Source organism: Sceloporus occidentalis, unplaced genomic scaffold (genome assembly GCF_023333645.1).
Source record: "Sceloporus occidentalis isolate IW3139 unplaced genomic scaffold, rSceOcc1.0.p SCAF_20, whole genome shotgun sequence".
NCBI classification, from domain to species: Eukaryota; Metazoa; Chordata; class Lepidosauria; order Squamata; family Phrynosomatidae; genus Sceloporus; species Sceloporus occidentalis.
Window position 1 is genome coordinate 2828162 of NW_028317000.1, and position 16395 is coordinate 2844556.

A 16395-nucleotide genomic window follows, 5' to 3' on the forward strand; every position below is an offset into this window, starting at 1 on the left:
GGGACAAGCGCTCCTTTGGCCCCATCTCTGCTTTGCTCTCTGGGAGCCATGGCTTTGTGGACCGGCTCCCAGGAGGTGGCCTGCTGGCCCTGGTTGCTTTGCTGTCATGTGCCCGGGGGCAACCATTTCTTGGCATGGTTTCTTCGGGGGAGTTTTGCCTTTGCCTGCCTCTTGGCTGCAAGAGAGTGGGACTTGCCCAAGGTGGCCCAGTAGGTTTCCATGGCTGAGCGGGGACTTGAACCCTGCTCTCCGTGAGTTGTAGTCCCACTCCCAAAGCACCATGCTGGCTCTCCTCTTGTAGCCACAGGCAAATAGACTGGCTTGTGGATGGATGAGGGTGAGTCAAGATGGGCTAGGATGGCTGGGGTCTCCTTCCCTCTTTTACATCCTTGTCCCATCTGTCCTTCTGCATCTCTCAGTGCCACCCTGACATAGGCATTTCTTGGGGGGGCATCTTGCCTTGACCATGGCTGGCCACCTGAAAGAGGGGCTCTGGGCAGCTGTGGCTTGGGCCCTTGACACTGTCTGCTTCCAAGAGCTTTGTGGTGAGGCAGTTGCTTCCACCAGACAGAGGAGCCATAGGGCTGAAGCAGTCAGTTATGGGGAGGGTGCATTTCCTTCTACTCCCAGTGTCTTTGGGAGCAGAGAAAAAGCCATGCTGGGAGGTCAGCAGAAGAGGGGTCCCTCTTGGAACTGGGAGACAATGAGGGTGGGCTTGAGGGGAAAGCGTCCGTCCTATTTCCCTCATCTCCTCCCCATTCACTTGCCATGGCCCCCTCCACCAGCCCCCCAAAACATGTCCCCCCCTCCTTTTAAAAAACCACACATCCACTCTTTGTCTACACAATACCTTCAACTTTTATTTCCAGTATTAGCACAATGACTTCATATTCTGGAATAAAAATAAGGGGGGGGGGGGGAGAGTAGTGTCTGGGGAGGAAAGGAAGCAAAGCAGGAGCCAAGGTCCATTGCTTACTCTCAAAAATAAAACCCCGGCCGAACACAAAATATTTCCCAGCTAGGACAAGTTTTGATTAAAGAAACATTGGGAAAAAAACCTATAGAAACACGGCAAACTCGGGACTTTAAGGCGGTGGGAGGAACAGATCCGGGGGTCAGGATTGCTAACATATGCCCACTTGGGGGTCTGCAAATGTGGAAGGGGCTCTGACCAAAGGATGCCGGACTCCCGCTCCTGATGTTTTTTGTTTTTGAGAGCTACTCGGTGGGGCAGTTGCTTCAACCAGACAGATGAGCAAAAGGTCTGTGGCAGTTTTACAAAATGGTTCCTTGAGACTCTGCTTCGCTCTGCACAGGAGCCACTGTCTAGGCCATGCTCTAGTGAGGTCAGTTGTTTGCCGCTCTTTGAGGGGGCTGTGTGGGTCTCCCCATCAATTCATGGGGGTCTAAGCTAAATGTGTGGCAGTTGTGGGCCACAAGGCCAGCGGAGATGCTGAGCCCGCCTGGCAGGGCTGCGCGGAGGCCGAGGTCTCCTGGTCATCTCCGGTCCCTTTGGCCGCCAGATCTGGACCTGAGGAGACCCTCTGGAAGCGAAACGCTCCCCAAGAACTGTGTGGGATGAGTGAAGGTAACTCTCCAGTGTCTTGCACAAAGTGGTGATGGTGGGGGAACTGGTTTTCCACAGGCCTAGAGTCACTTTCCTCTTTAGACTTCACATCGAAGCCGTTGCCATTTCCGCACACATCCTCACAACAACCATGCGAGGTAGTCCTAGTCCTTTTGCTGAGCTGTTTGGGGGTTCAGGAGGGGTGTCCCTCTTGGTTTGGCCAAAAGAGCCGGCTTAAGGATCTCCTGGCTTTGTTTCTTAAATACATCTTTAATCAAAAATTGTGTTTCGGTAGAAATACTCTTGGTATAGTTCCTGTTTGCCTCTATTTTTTGGTCCATTTGACAACAAAAACAAACAATAAGTTAACACTAAACATTCAATATTATATTTAATATACATATATTTATAATATATATGTACACACAGTTAGCACGGTCTGAGCGTTGGGTTTTTTGGGGGGTGGAAGCCGGAAGGGAAGGAGGGGATGAAGGTGGAGAGCGGGCTGGAAATGCGGCAGAACGGGGGTGCCTTCCCTTGCTCTTGCCCGGCTCCTCGGATGGTGCCCAGCCTTTGCTCCCAGTGGATGGGCATCTCTGGGGGCTTTTAGGTGGCATCTGGATGTTTGCAAAGGAGAGGGTCGTGGTCCCCACTCTCGGCCTCTCAACCCTTAGCTAAGCTCTGGGGTCTCTTTCCTGGAAGGGGTGGTTTTTCTAAAGGTGGCGCAGAGAGGACATGGTCTGTATTGATCTGTGGGCACCTCTTGGTCATGGCTCTGCCTCTCCTGAGCTGGATCCTGTTAAATGTGCTCCACGCTTAACAAGAGGCAATGCTCCCTTTAGGCGTTCATGGAGCCCATGTGGCAACCTGCAGGGTGTGCCTTTCCATGGGTGTGAAAAGTGGTGATGAGGAGCTCCTGCAAAGGAGTACCAAGAGCCACCAGAACATGCCGGGCATCGTGGAATAGGTCAGAGGCCTGGTGCCCAGCCTGGCTGGCACCCAGCGAAGGCAGGTCTCCTAGATCACAGCTGGACTCTAGCAAAGACTGCCAGGGAGAAGAAGCCCACCTCCAGGACAAGAGGAGGTAGGAGCCCATTTGCATTCTTCAGCAACAGTTGCACACCTGAGCCCTTCCATACTGCACAATTATGGCACTACAATTCTACTGCCCATCCTATCAAAACCTGGGACTGGCAAATCAGGGACTTGCAATTCTCAGCCCTCTCGTGCCTCCCCAAGCTACAAATCCCACATAGATCAGATGCAGCTCTGGCAGTTAAAGCGGAATTGCAGCACTACAACTGAGCAGTGCAAAAGGGCCACAGAGGCAGCAGTGCAGAGCATTGTGTTGCGCGTGGATATGTTTATTGGAAGGGGCATCCTCTGCAAAGTGTGCCAGAGGAGGAGCATTGAGTTGGCAGGGAATGGTTCTCCCTGGGCATGGTACATTCTGTGTGTGTATATGAGAAAAGAGACCCCTTGCCTTTCTCTGGGGACCACCCTAGAGCTGCTTTTTGGGGCATGGGGGGCATTGCGGGTACAAAAACACCTTCCCAGCTGCCCGTCGGTGCCTCTTCTGCTTCCTTCCTCTTCTGCTTTTGAGCTCTTTGTTTGCTCTGAATCTTAGCCTTCCTCCCCTTAGCCTGCCTTTTTCTCTGGCACTATTTTTACCCGGTGCCAATTAGCTAATTTGCAGTGACATCAGCGCCAACTGTTCGGCTGTAAACATCAGACAAGAGTGGGAAAAAAAATATTTAAGGCTGCTTGAAACAGAGATCAGACCAAAGGTGGTCCCTTCTGGTGGGCTTTTGGCCCCTGCTCTGGGACCCTCGCAGGCCTGCCTTCAGACAGGGCAAAAAGCTGGCAGGAAAAGGAGCCTCAGCCTGCCCTCATGGTCTTTGATCTTGAACGAGGAATCCTGGGCAAATCACAGACTGTGCATTTGGGGATCTGAGTCCTTGCCCCACTTTGCCTGGAACCATCCTAGGAAACAGCTGGGGAACTGCGAGGGCACAGACGCTGGTGCATGTGCGTGTATGGTATCGACCTCTTACATTTGGGCAGGCCTGGCACAATCCTGGTAAGCCCCACAAATGGCAGACATGCAACCCAGCCAGATGTTCGGTGGGCTTCATGCCTGCTCTGTGTCCTAGGAGCTTATGGGCTTTCCACTCAAAGTCAATTGCCTCTGTGCCTGGCAGAGGGGCAGAGGGTTTGGACACATTGACCATGGGCCTCCTCCCAGGGAAGGGAGTGCCCAACTGTAGTCTCCCCATCCATCCATCCATCTCTGTCCCTGCCCAGTTTCCCCCCCCCCCAGCCCTTTTTGTCAGCTCTGGGGATGTTGGAAGGGCACTGAAGAGGCACCGAGGGGCTGGCACTGAGTGGGTGGGTAAGGCTGTTCCTCGCCCAGGCAACCAAGGCAGCCGCACAGCCAGATCCCTTGGGGAGGCAACCCCTTTGCCCCCCCAGGTGCAGAGTACAGTCAGATGGGAAGGGAGCCGGGTGTGTCTTTGAGGGTTTTTAGGGTGGATGCAGGGAGGAGGAAGGCATCTGGGGCGACCAGGGAGGGCGGGCTGGGTGCCTTGCTGACCACTTGCCACACAGAGGACAGGACGACACAGCCGCAAAGGGAAGGCCTGGCGCAGGTGGCGCTTGCCGGGGGTCGGGAGGGGCTACCTGGCTAACAAACCGAGATTCACAGCACAGATTTCAGCGTTAATTAAATAATCAAAACCTATTAAAACAGAAACCCCTATTGCAGTCCAACGCAAGAGGCGTGAGTTCCACCGCTTGGTGTGTTAGAACTAGAAGCTTCCTCTCTCCCCATAAAACCCTCCCTCCTTCCCTCCCCCCAAAACCGGTGGATCTGTCAAAGAGCATCAGGAGTGGGGAGGAAAGGGGTCAGAGGCCGACGAAGCAGCCAGACTCACAGGAGACCCCCCAAAAAAAACAGTCACATGTCAGTCGCCCAATCCAGCCATGGGGGCTATAGGCCTGGGCCCCCCATGGCACCTCATGCTGATGGTTGGGCAGGAGGAAGGGGGAAGGATACCCTGTCACCCGCCTCCCTCCAGAGCCCCTTGTGTGGATTTTGGAGACCCACTTTGGGGTGGGGTGAGGGGCTGGCAGCAGCAATGGGGGAAATGAGTCTTTCTGCCTGGAAATGGAATATTGGGAAGGGGGTCCTCCTGCAACCTCTTTGAGGGGAGCCACCAGTAAACCCACCGCTGCCAGGGTCTGGGGCCAGCAGCCTCTTCCGCACTCATGGCTCCGAGGCCCAAGGGCTTCTCCGATGCTGGCCATTATCCCCAGCTGCTGGCTGAGCTGAGCCTCTCCTTTTCCCAGCAAAACCAGGATGGGTCAAGAGCAGTGCCAAGGCAGGCAGCCCCTCCAAAGCCCCTCTGCCCAAAGGTCAGGAAGGGGGTGCTTAGAGGCGAAGGAGGGCTGGGGGGTGAAGGAGGCACTAACGGAGAGGTGACAGCACAACCAAAACCAAGGAAAGGCACAAAGTGGGCCGTGGGTGGACAGGCCGGGAGGCTGGCTAGTGGGCAAATGGGAATCAAGAGCCACCCCAGAGCCCCTGCTGACCCCTTTCCCTGACACCTCAAAAGGGAAGGAGGAGACCCCCAAATCCAATGGCTGCTCTGGCCATTTTTCCTCTCTGTAGTCCACTTCTCTGACCTTTCTTTGCCCAATGCTTTCTCTTTTCCTCATTCTGCTTTGTCCTCCATTCTCTAGTGCAACATGGCTCCCTTGCCACCTGTCACCCGCTGCTGCCCTTGGAAACGGCTACCTGACCCTTCTCCACTCCAACCAGCAGGAAACTGGCTCTCCTCCGAAGGGAAGAGGGACTGGAGGTTTGCAGGTAGGGGCCAAATAGTCCTGAAGAGAGCCAGCCGTTGTACCAATGCGCCCGTCCCCAAATGCTCTGTGCCACCTGAGGGGTCTGGTAAACAGCCATGACACTGCCCAGGTGGCTTGAGATAGTGGGCAAGGCCACTCCAGGAGAGACCACAAGGCCCTGCTGGGATTCCAGCCAAAGGGGAACAGAAATGGGGCTCCCCTCTCTGCCCCCCGAAGTGGCAGGCTGCAGCATTCCCAGACACCCCCTTCCCCGTCCCATCCTTGCTGGATATGCTGAAGATACTGGGGGTCCCCCCTCATGCCCCACTCTCTCTGCAGCACTTGGGGTGGGCTGGCACTTGGAGGTCCATTCCCTTCACTTGCCCCACATCTGCCCCTGTGAAGTGAGGTGGGTCTGGATGCCTCCCGGTGCCCCTTGCCCTGCTCTCATCGCCTCTCTCCCTACATCCACTGCTGCCTTGTCCTCACACAAGTCACACTCTCTAGACTCAGTTTGGGGGTCTGCCCCTTCCCTTTGGGGGCAAAGTGGGTGGCAGAGGAAGCCAAGGGGGGGATCCACACTTGCAAAGCACCACCAGCCTCCAAGCAAGTCCTTTTATGGGGAGGGGGTCAAGGGAAGGGGGTTTTCTGAATTCATTCTGGTCAGTGACAGAAATGGGAACCTGAGGGGGAAGGAGGCAAGGGGTGGGCTTTGGGTGGGATTAAGACTTGGTTAGTGGCCACAGCTGCTGCCAGCCCCATGGACCCCCACCCCAGGCGACGGAGGGGGCAGTCAGAGGAGGAGAGGAGAAGGACTGGCCGACTGCCCAAACCTGGGGGGAGCGGAAGAGGTGGCGAGGGTCCTTCCCCCTCCTCCTCCTCCTGGGCCCCCCACCCGGCCTACTTTAAGCCTTCTTTGGGGGGGGAGCCAGTTTGATGATCTCTTCTTCGGATGGCTGCCGGATGATGTCTGTGGGGAGGAAGCGGAAAGCGAAGGTCAGAATCGTCTCTGGCTCAGGAAAGGTCCCTTCTTTCTGAACCAGATCCCAGTCCAGTTGGGGGAACTTAAGGGACACCATTTTACTATGCCACTGTGTTTAATGGGACTTGAGCACCCACTGATTTTGGTCTCAATGGAGAGGAGTCCTGAAACTAAACTTCATTGGATGCCAAGGAAAACGCTGTGCCTTATGTCTTAGTTCATAACCAGAACCCTCTTCATCCTTGGCCTTTGGAAAGAGGAATCTAAACCAAATTCCCACTTGTTACTAACAAATAAATCCTCCCACTTGGCCCTGGATTCATTACTACTGTATTGATATATATGTAAAAACATAAACTGCCTTCATCAGGGTATTGAACAGTTTGTGGAATCACTATTGGCTGACCAATCCCTCTCCATGCCGCTTATAATGCATCTGGGGCCTTTGCCACAGAATTGTGGCAGCAGACTGTAATGTCAATGGACGTCTAATTCCAGAGGGGCTGCAAAAAGGAGATCTTTTTTGGGGGGCCCTGACCTTTGTATTTCTTGGCGCTGGGGATCCTGGTGAGCTTGGTGTCCACTTCGTCCTCTTCGGAGATCTTCAGCACTTGGGTCCGGTACTCCACCACCATCGTGAGCAAGTCGGGGCGGCGGGAGATCTCAAAGATGTGCTCGATGTAGGAGAGGTTGTCTATGGGGAAGAAAGTGGGGGACATTAGGGGCTGCCCTGGTGGAAAGAGAGACAGAAAAGAAGGAAGGAAGGAAGGAAGGAAGGAAGGAAGGAAGGAAGGAAGGAAGGAGGTGGGGCTGGACATTCAATGGGCTGCATTTGGCCTCTTCGCCCCCTTCATCCATGGGGTAGGAAGGAAGGAGAGGGGTGAGTCTGCTTCTCCCTCTTGCCCCTCTCTTGCCCATTCAGATGCCCCCCAGAGCCCCAGTTTGGGCCAGAGAGTGGCTGATCCAAAGCATGGAAGGAGACTCTTTTCCTCCCATTTCACATCACAGCTTCCTTTTAAATGGTTGTCCTCATCTTTAAAAGGTAACTTTTTGTGTCGCTTGCTTGTGTTTTTTGTAACTCAAATGAACCAGCTTGGCCTGATTCTTCTTAAGTTGGCATCACCTAGATGAGCCACGCTGAAGCAATGCCTCAACGGAGAGATGGCACATGATTCTGTTTACGTTTTGATGCCTTTGAATGAGTGTTGAATTGTGTTGATGGATTGTTGGATTCTTTTAAACAGCATTGTCTGACTGTCTATCTGTCTATCCTAGCTATTGATCTGTCAATCTGATCTATCTGTCTGTCTATCTATCTATCTATTTATCTATCTAATCTCCCTATCAGTCTATCTGATGTTTTTATGTTTTAATGTACACTAATAGGTATCTATCTATCCGATATAATCTATCTATGTCTATACTATTTTATCTCTATCTGATATAATCTATATCTGTCTATCCTCTCTCTCTCTCTCTCTGTTTGATATTATCTGTATCTGTCTATCCTGGGTGTCTGTCTATCTATCTATCCATCTGATATAATCTATCTGTCTATCCTGTCTGTCTGTCTGTCTATCCATCCATCCATCTGATATAATCTATCTGTCTATCCTATCTATAATTCTATGATATAATCTATCTGTATTTGTCTATTCTATCATCTATCTATATCTATCTATCTATCTATCTATCTATCTATCTATCTATCTATCTAATCATCACTCTGCCTGTCTCTCTCTCTCCATTTGATGTTTTTGTGTTTTTAATCTGTACTGGTTTTAACAATCTCATTATTGGTGAAAAAGGAGGGATATAATCGAATAAGTAAAACCTATTAGAGTCCAATGGGTCTTCTGTAAGCAACAAGAATATTCAGGCTGCCAAGTTTGCTAAAGGAACGGCATAAGCACTGGAAAGGAATAAGTAACCAGGACCTGTTCCTTATCACTTACCAGGCAAGGAAGGGCTGAAGATGCACCGCTCACTCCTCATATTGGCCGTGTGTGATGTGCGATGTGTGATGTGCCTCCCGTGGGTGTTGCTGCCATTGCCGCCTTCTCCTTCTCCATTTAGTGTGACAGATGACTGTGAGTCTCTGTTGGCATGTGACTGCCGTTGTGTGGGCAGAGTGTGCCGCTGTGAGTCTGTGTGCCACGATGCTGCCAGTGCCGGTGCCAGTGCGTGGGCGGCTGGGCTGCTGGCGCAGAGGTAGGTGTGGTGTGTGTGTGTGTGTTGTGCGAGATGAAGAGAAACCCACCAGCAACAGGTGGCTTTGCCCAGAGAAAACAACGCCTTTTGCACAACAACACATGACACACCATCCCCCCCACGGCACCATCTGGGTCCCTCCCTTGAGAAGACCCCAGAAGAGGCGCAGCTGCCGAGAACCGGGTGCGAAAGTGTGTGTGGGCGAGCGAGGACTGTCTCGGCCCAAGTGTGGGGAGGGGGTGGCATGGGGGGAGATCAGCCAAACTACAAAGGGTAAGGGCTGAGAAACACTCCTTTGGGGCACAAAAGGGTCTCTAGGGACATGGAGTGCCATGCTTTTACCATGTTTTCAGGGACTGGGAACTCTGTTCCTGTTTGGTTTGGGCCAAAAATGACCTGCATGCTGAGCTGGCCTTGGTACATCCTTCACATCTAAATGCTCTATATCTAAATGCTCCCATATTCGAGATGCTTTGGGGAGCCTCCCCTAAGAAAGAAAGAGCCAGAGCCTCCATTCACGGATGGCGGTTTTTCTCCTGCTTCTACAGTTACTTTGGAAACGCTTGACACCTGCACTTTCTCGTCTCAAGGGCACTCCTTGACAGTGCCCCGTAACCCTTGCTGGATGCCCCATATTCCCCATCCTGCCCTTGTTTTTTTGCTTGAAAACAGGAACGGAAGGGGCGGGGACAGAGATGTCTTTTTGGGAGTGCCAAGCGGTCTGGAAAGGCATCTGAACTTGGTGCCAAACCTGCCAGTTAGCTGATTCACCGTCCCTCCCAGGAGGCCCTCCGTCAGTCCGTGCGTCTGGAGCCGTCGCGGCTGGCTGGGCTGACCGCCCTCCCTTCTCCCCAAGCTGCCATCCTTGAGTCACTTGGCTTGGACCTTTTCTTCCTTCCTTCCTTTGGAAGCAAATGAGGCGGAAAGGAGGAAGGAAGGTAGGAAAGGCCTGGCTGTGTGTTGATCTGGAGGATGTCTCCATAGAGCATCCCCTGCCTCTCCGGCATCCCACCTTTGTCCAGTTTCTTGTGCTTCTCCAGGAAGCCGAACCAGTCCTTGCTGGTGGCGATCTGGTCGTGCTTCTCGCTGGGGATGTCCTCCTTGCAGGCCGACTTCAGCTGGTCCAGGTCCTCGTTGGTGATGTTCTCTGCAAGGTCCTCCAAGAGGCTGCTGTACTCCGCCATTTCTGTCCGGGAGAGAAGGAGACGCAAGCTGTCAGAGAAAGGCATCACCAGCCCCACATCTTGGCCAGTTGGGGGTCCGGGCAGAGCCCCGGAAAGAAGGCACCCCTGCGGCCTTGCTTCATTCAAAGACAACCAGGGCCCCGTTGAGACCTTCCCCCAAATTGGAAGGAAAGGAGACACCAGCAGCCAGTGGGTTCATGAAGCGGATGCCTCTCCCTTCCCCTCTCCCCCAATGCACTCCAGGCAAATGGCCTAAGCAGCAAAAACAATGGCCTACTTGCTATTGTGTTTTAAAAAATGCTTTGCAGTTTATGTACTAAAATGCTATTTCTTAGTGACTGGAAGTCGTTGGCTATTCTGGAAGTCCTGCTCTCTGTCTATGAGTCAGAGTCATGAGGCACCTTGCAAAACCCTGCAAATTCCTACACGCTTTCAGTGCAGATGCCCATTTTGGACATTAGGAGGAAACACAAGAGGCTGGCTCTCCTTGGATTATCAGATTGCAGCCGCCTTCATAATTAATTGATCGCAAATCAGTTCTAGGTTCTGATTTGGGGCTGGTTCTCTTTCACGGTTTGTAAAAGAGAACTATTCAGTTTTCAGCAGAGCAATTCCCAACAGCCAAAAGCCTAAAGACCATTTGCATTCCTGCGGACCCTATTCAGCCCATCTCCAAGGATGGCCTTTTGGGGAACAGAGATGAGAGCCTTTCCATTTCGAAAGAAGGAACGCCATTCCCAAGGGATGTCCTCTCCAGCATCCCTGGCATGAAAGGGGCTGCATGCCATTTGCCTTTGGGTTGAGGAAGGGGTCCATCTGCGGATAATCTGGATTTATGAGAAACAGAGGAAGGGGACGGAGGGATTATGACACTGACAACAGCTGGGTCTCCATGCGGCAGCAGTGAACCAGCCAGAAAAAGTGGAATGGGAGAGAAAGAGAGAGGAATGAGTGGCTAGCAAGTGCCTCCTTGGACCACATGTTCCAGCCATCCTTCAAAGTCTAGTGTACCAGGCACTTGTTGCGCATGTTGCCAGCGCATGCCTCTCTGAAGTAGAGACCCAGATGGATCCCTCCATCCGCCAGTCTTGCTCCCCAGAGCCCCCAAAGCCAACATCTCCAAAGGGAGGCATAGGAGTCGAGGGGCATTCGCACATGGCATGGCCAGGTGTCACAAAATAAGCAAAGGATGTGCGCTGGGCAGAAATAACACAACTTGGATATACCGGCTCTTCTTGAGAAGGAGGCAAGGGAAGAGGGGATTTGGGCACCCAAAGGAGGCCTTCCTCCCCACAAGTGGGGCTTCTCAGGCGCATGGATTTTCTGCACCAGATTCCTTTCTTTTTCTAAGAGGACAAACTGAAGGATGCGGAGCCAATCCAGGGCTGGAGATTTGGGTGCAGGACAAAACAAGGGCATTGCCTTCCAATAAGAATCCTCCCTCCCCCAAAATGGATCTGTCTTTCCTTCCCTCTCCAAACATCTAGTGAAAGGTTCAGCTGCAAACCGTTTGCATCCAGAGCTTCTTTTCTATTCTTTGGCTGAGTGTTTGCAGTCCTTTTGCTTGCTCCTGAATTGTCAGCATTGCAAAGAGGGAGGCACTGAGAATTATAACTATTTAGACTCTCCTGTTTGCAGCGTTCACCTTCCTTGGGTCCCTTTGCCCTTCCCTTTGGATACCTAAACTCTATTTACAAGTGGTCAACTCAAGTTCCTGCCATGCTAGAAACTGAAGGATAATGTCACTTGGGAAGGTAGGCATTTTTTTAGGGAGGGATGTCTTGGTTTTGCTGCCCCATGGCTGCACCCCTGACCCATGCGCACATGGCAAACAGCCCACATCGGCTCCCTGCGCTCTCTCTTTGCCCTTGCAGCCCCTGTCCATTCTGCCCAAATCCAGTCATTCGTTATCCAGGGATTTGGGAAAGATGGCATCTGGATTTCCAGACAGCGTTGATCAGATTACGGCAGGCGCTTTCAACCCACCAAACTTACTTCTTGTTCTGGAGTTAGTATTAAACAATGGAGCATTAAAAACATACACAGAGAGAGAGACATGGGGATGCTCTTGTTTATCAGGAGAAGAAAGATCTGGAGAACATGGGATCTGTCCAAGGCAAGGTTTCTTTCTGCATTCGGTTGAGAGGTGGCAGATGGGCGTTGGAGTCCTTATTGGCATCATTGCCAAATGCCAGTGTCTCCCTCTTTTTGCAATGCTGGAACAGCTGGCACAGAAAGGGTTTAGTTCACTTTTATTGGTGACCTTGTTGGGTATACGTTTGCATTTCTGGAAAAAGATAGGAAGGATGGGAACTGGCGGAGGGAGCAAATTTCCCCTCCACTTGCCCAAGTCCCATAGCTTTTGGAGTGGGAGATTATGCACACATTGCACAGAAGGGACTACCAAGAAATGCCCCACATGGAGAGCAAGCGCATGAGGCGCATCATATCCTGAGTCTCTTGTCTTGTCAACCTCTTCTCCAAATCTCTGTGATCAGAAGACAATAGTGAATGTGTTCCCTCCTTGGGGATCATATGCATCTCCCAGTCACACATAATCCGTCTTCATGGCTGCACATACATGTACTGACACAGCATGGTTTTTAAATTCCCTTTCACCTAGTATCTGCCCCATTGTTTTCCCAGCGCCTTTTTCCTCCAGCCATAAACACTGTCCTCTTGCAATGGCACCTGGCTTGCAAGCCTCGCCTGCTCAGCATGCATGTGGTCCGTATGCCTTCCTGTGCATGGATGGGCAAAGGGCAAAGCAGGCTCCGATCCAGGCCCTGATCATCCCCTTCTCCCCCAGGAAGGCAAACGCACAAGCGAATGCACCCATTGTGATCTGTTTGCTTTCCATGGGCTTGTCGTCCACCTGATACCCATCTGTCCCTGTTGGCACAGAGGCTCCGATGCACTTCTGGAGACAGGTTCCAATGTGACGGATGCTGGATGGCCAAAAGCAGGCCTCAGATAAACAAGGCATGCTTCCTAAGAAGGCTGCTTCCAAAGGAGAAGCCAAGATAGAAAGAAAGACTGGGATCCATTTGCCAATGCCCACCAAGCGCCACCGAGAAGGGCCTCTTCCCTTGATCCTTGATAGCAACACATTTTCTTTTCATTTGATATTTTCCGAGACTCGCTTTGCCCTGAAAGTAACGCATGACAACCAAAATCCAGCCCAAGTTTCCCTATAATATGCTCCAGTCGCCGACTGCATGCTGGATTTGCTCTTTAGTAGTGACATTAAGCCCCAGATCTCCGCGTCTCGCTCTGAAAATTCCCACTGACATAACTTTCCATCCCATGAGGGTTCCCGAAGCACTGATGGGTTTGTGGCCTAGATTTATGTGGCATGCACGAGGAGAGATTTGTGGCATGTGGGTTTTTCAAAACAGTGCACACTTTCTGGGTCGACCTTCCTTCCTTTCTAGAGCTGCCTTTGCACACTTCTGCCCTAGAAGCAAAAACACAGTTTGTGATAACTGTGAATAGTTGGCTTGAGGGAGGAATTGCGCACCGGACAAAGCAAAGAAACGGTGGTCCATCGTCTCCGTTTTTGGTTTGTTTGGCCTGAATGCTGTTGCTTCGGCCTTTGGAGTCAACAAAATGGTTCTTCCCAAGCTTTGGTCCTCTGTCTGTTTGGACTTCAACTCTCAAAATCCCCAGTCAGTTTGGCCAATGGTCAAGGATTCTGGGTGCTGAAGTCCTAAACATCTTTAGGACCAAAGTCCAGGAATCACTGAACCAATTGTTGAAAGGTAACACACAGATAAATTTCATTGACTCAGTGGTGCTACTTTAGGTAGGAACTAATGACAGGATCCGAGCCCTTCTTTGTTGTGCTCTTTTGTCCCCCAAAAGTGGGCTGCATTTTGGGGCAAGAAGCCAGGAAAGAGCTTTCGGTTTGGACATCACAATGAGCCACGGCTTAAAGATGCCGGAGATCTTTCCTGAAGATCCTTCTAATCTCTAAGGATTTTGCAAAGTGTGTATTATGAGGAGGCTTCCTGTTGTAAGATGTAGTTGCGGATGAAGGAAGGAGGGACTGGGGACACGGAGGAAAGGGATGGAGTCGAGTCTCTGCCTTTTGAGCTGGGTTTTCTTTCTCTTCCCTCCTCATCCATTTTTCCTTTTGTGCCATGTTTTTCAGGTTGCTGGGAAAAATAGAGCTGGAAACATGCATCCAGAACATGCCAAATTATGCCTCCTGAGGGACGCGCGTCCAACCTCCATTTCAAGGCCTCCAAAGAAGCCCACCACCCTCCAAGGTAGGATTGAGGCATTCTTCCTAATGTCTCTTTCCTTGCAAGTTGAATCCATGAGTTCATGTCCATTCGTTTTGGGAGCTACAGAAAACAAACCCATCGCTCTGTCGTCCATGTGACGTCCCTGCGTCTTTTAAAAGAGTGCTTCCAAGTCCTCCTCGATCTTGTCTTCTCCAAGCGCACCCTCCCCATCTCACTAAGCCATTCCTTGGACATCTTTGGCAGTTTCCGGAGCTGTGTCCATCTTGGTCAGCCCCTTTCTTTGTGTCCACTTTGCTCCATAAACACCTTGGTATGGACCCAGCTTGTTCTCTTCTTTGTCGTTGGTCTAGGAAAACTGAGATTGTAAAAGAATTTTAAATGCATAACTCCATGCGCAAATGAAGATGCTTTGGGGTGCGGCAAACAGTGGGCAGCTGCCAGGTCTCAAAGGGGGCCATGGGCTCCTGTGCCGAAACCACTCCGGGGCTCTTGGACTGGATATGCACACAGGTTCATCACTTTGGATGTACCCTTTAAATCTTGCAAAAACCTGGAATAGATTCACAGACACAAGAGGCATAAGATCCCCTTGCTGACACTGCAAGGTTGCAAAAACAGGGATTTCAGAAATGTGTTCTAATTTCTGAGAGGATGCAGCCTAAGAAAGCAGTGATGGAGACATGGATGCTATCAGAACAGAGACATTTATATTTTCTCTTCTCTTTCTTGTTCCATAAGAGATAATGAGAAGAGGTTAGTTTCCAGTTGCAAAGCCAGATGGTGCTTTGGCATTGACTCTTGTCCCTGAATATATATATATATATATATATATATATATATATATATATATATATATATATATGAGAGAAAGTGGGGAGAGAGGAAAAGGACAGTTTCTGCCTCAAAGAAACATAAAGCGGTGATGTTTTTCCAGGGAGCGTGAAGCGCAAAGCAGCCTCTTTCCAAGACAGCTCCTGTTTGCATCTCCCAAAATGCCTTCCAAGAGAGAGAGAGGGACCAGTCTCTCAGGCTGCAAATAATGCATTTAATGGATGCCTTTTCCCTCTTTAGCCCCTATTTGGCTCCAAAGAGCCTTGGAGGCCATTTTCCCCGGTTGAAGGGAAAAGACTTGGGAGGAGTGAAGGAATTCCTGCGGAAATAACAATCCAGCGATGGAGGGAGGTGGCCATATTTTGGCCTCTTCCCAAGGAAGCTTCGCTTGGCGTCCTTTTATCCCCAGAAATGGGCTTTTTTCCAGTCTCGGCGCATTATGAGGCTTTGCTATTCAGCTCCCTTTTCTCTCTCTCACACATATTCAAGGCCTGAGAGGCCATTTTTAATGGAAGGGTCTGCAAAACGGTTTCCGGGTTTCCTTCCACCATGTTTCCCTCCGTGCACATAGGGACCCCTCTTTCTGGAGCTGTCTCCCTCCATTTTTAGGGACGTTTTGCAAAGCGGAGTAGGGTTAAATGTTCACTTTGAACATGATGATCTCCAGAGAACGTTAAATGGAGTGGAAACGTGGAGAACGGCTCCAAGATGGAGGCTGGTTTCCAGTCGCGATGCATGAGATTTGGCTTTCTGGCCTCCTCCTGTTTCATGGGCACAAAAAGGATAAAGTCTGGAGCAAACCTTGTTATAAAGGGGGGGATTTTCTTTGAAAACCAGAGGGAAATTCCACCGGAAACAAGAACCAGGGAGCCGCTGCATCTTCGCCAAGTTGGCAGTTTGCAAGATGGCTTTGCTTCAGGCTTATTGCTGCAGCTCTTTTCCTTTAAAAGAAAGAAAGGACTTCTTAGGAAATGAAGAGCAGCTGCCCAGCCTGGCTGAATATGGATCAATGGCTGGAAGGAATTAGGTACTGAGGGTGGTCTGGGATGGCAGACTTTGCCACGAGGAGCAAAAAAAGCACCGAATTGCCCTCTTTTTCTCCTAAAAACTACTGTGTTTTCTTAAGGAACAAGATGCATCAGCCGTCCTTTGCATTTGTTCTCCTGCAGAACGGCTCCAAAGCGTATTCTGAGGCCATGTTCCTCCCCAGTCAGGAGGCATCAGGCTTCAGTTCTTCCAGAAAATAATCTCTTTTGGCAGCAGGTTGCAATGCTTCTCTATTCGCAGTTATCTTTCGGCGGGATGTCGCTGGTGGATTTTTAAACACGGGTCTCTTAGGGCCAAAGCAGTCACCCCAAACGTCCCCCCTTCTGCTTCCTTTGGGTTTGCAAAGTTTGCACATTTCTCTTTTTAAAGGCATCTGTCAAATGGACCTAGATTTAGCTCCTGGAGACTATTCTCTTTTGTCTTCTTCCCTCCTTTTCTCTCTCTTTCTCTGTCATCCTTGAGGCACAAGATGGGGGA

The 16395-nt window shown here is 51.0% G+C and overlaps 1 protein-coding gene across 1 annotated transcript in view; it reads right to left on the minus strand.

Annotated features, from left to right (window-relative positions):
- Positions 1-834: 834 nt before the first annotated feature.
- Positions 835-16395, minus strand: part of LOC149301731 (astrocytic phosphoprotein PEA-15) — a 31745-nt gene continuing 16184 nt past the window's right edge. The window contains exons 2-4 of the mRNA XM_089483266.1: positions 9619-9792; positions 6934-7089; positions 835-6383 (exon numbers count right to left, since the gene is read on the minus strand). Coding sequence (XP_089339392.1) covers positions 6319-6383; positions 6934-7089; positions 9619-9790 — 393 coding nt within the window. The 5' untranslated portion in view covers positions 9791-9792 and the 3' untranslated portion in view covers positions 835-6318. The remainder of the gene's footprint in view (positions 6384-6933; positions 7090-9618; positions 9793-16395) is intronic.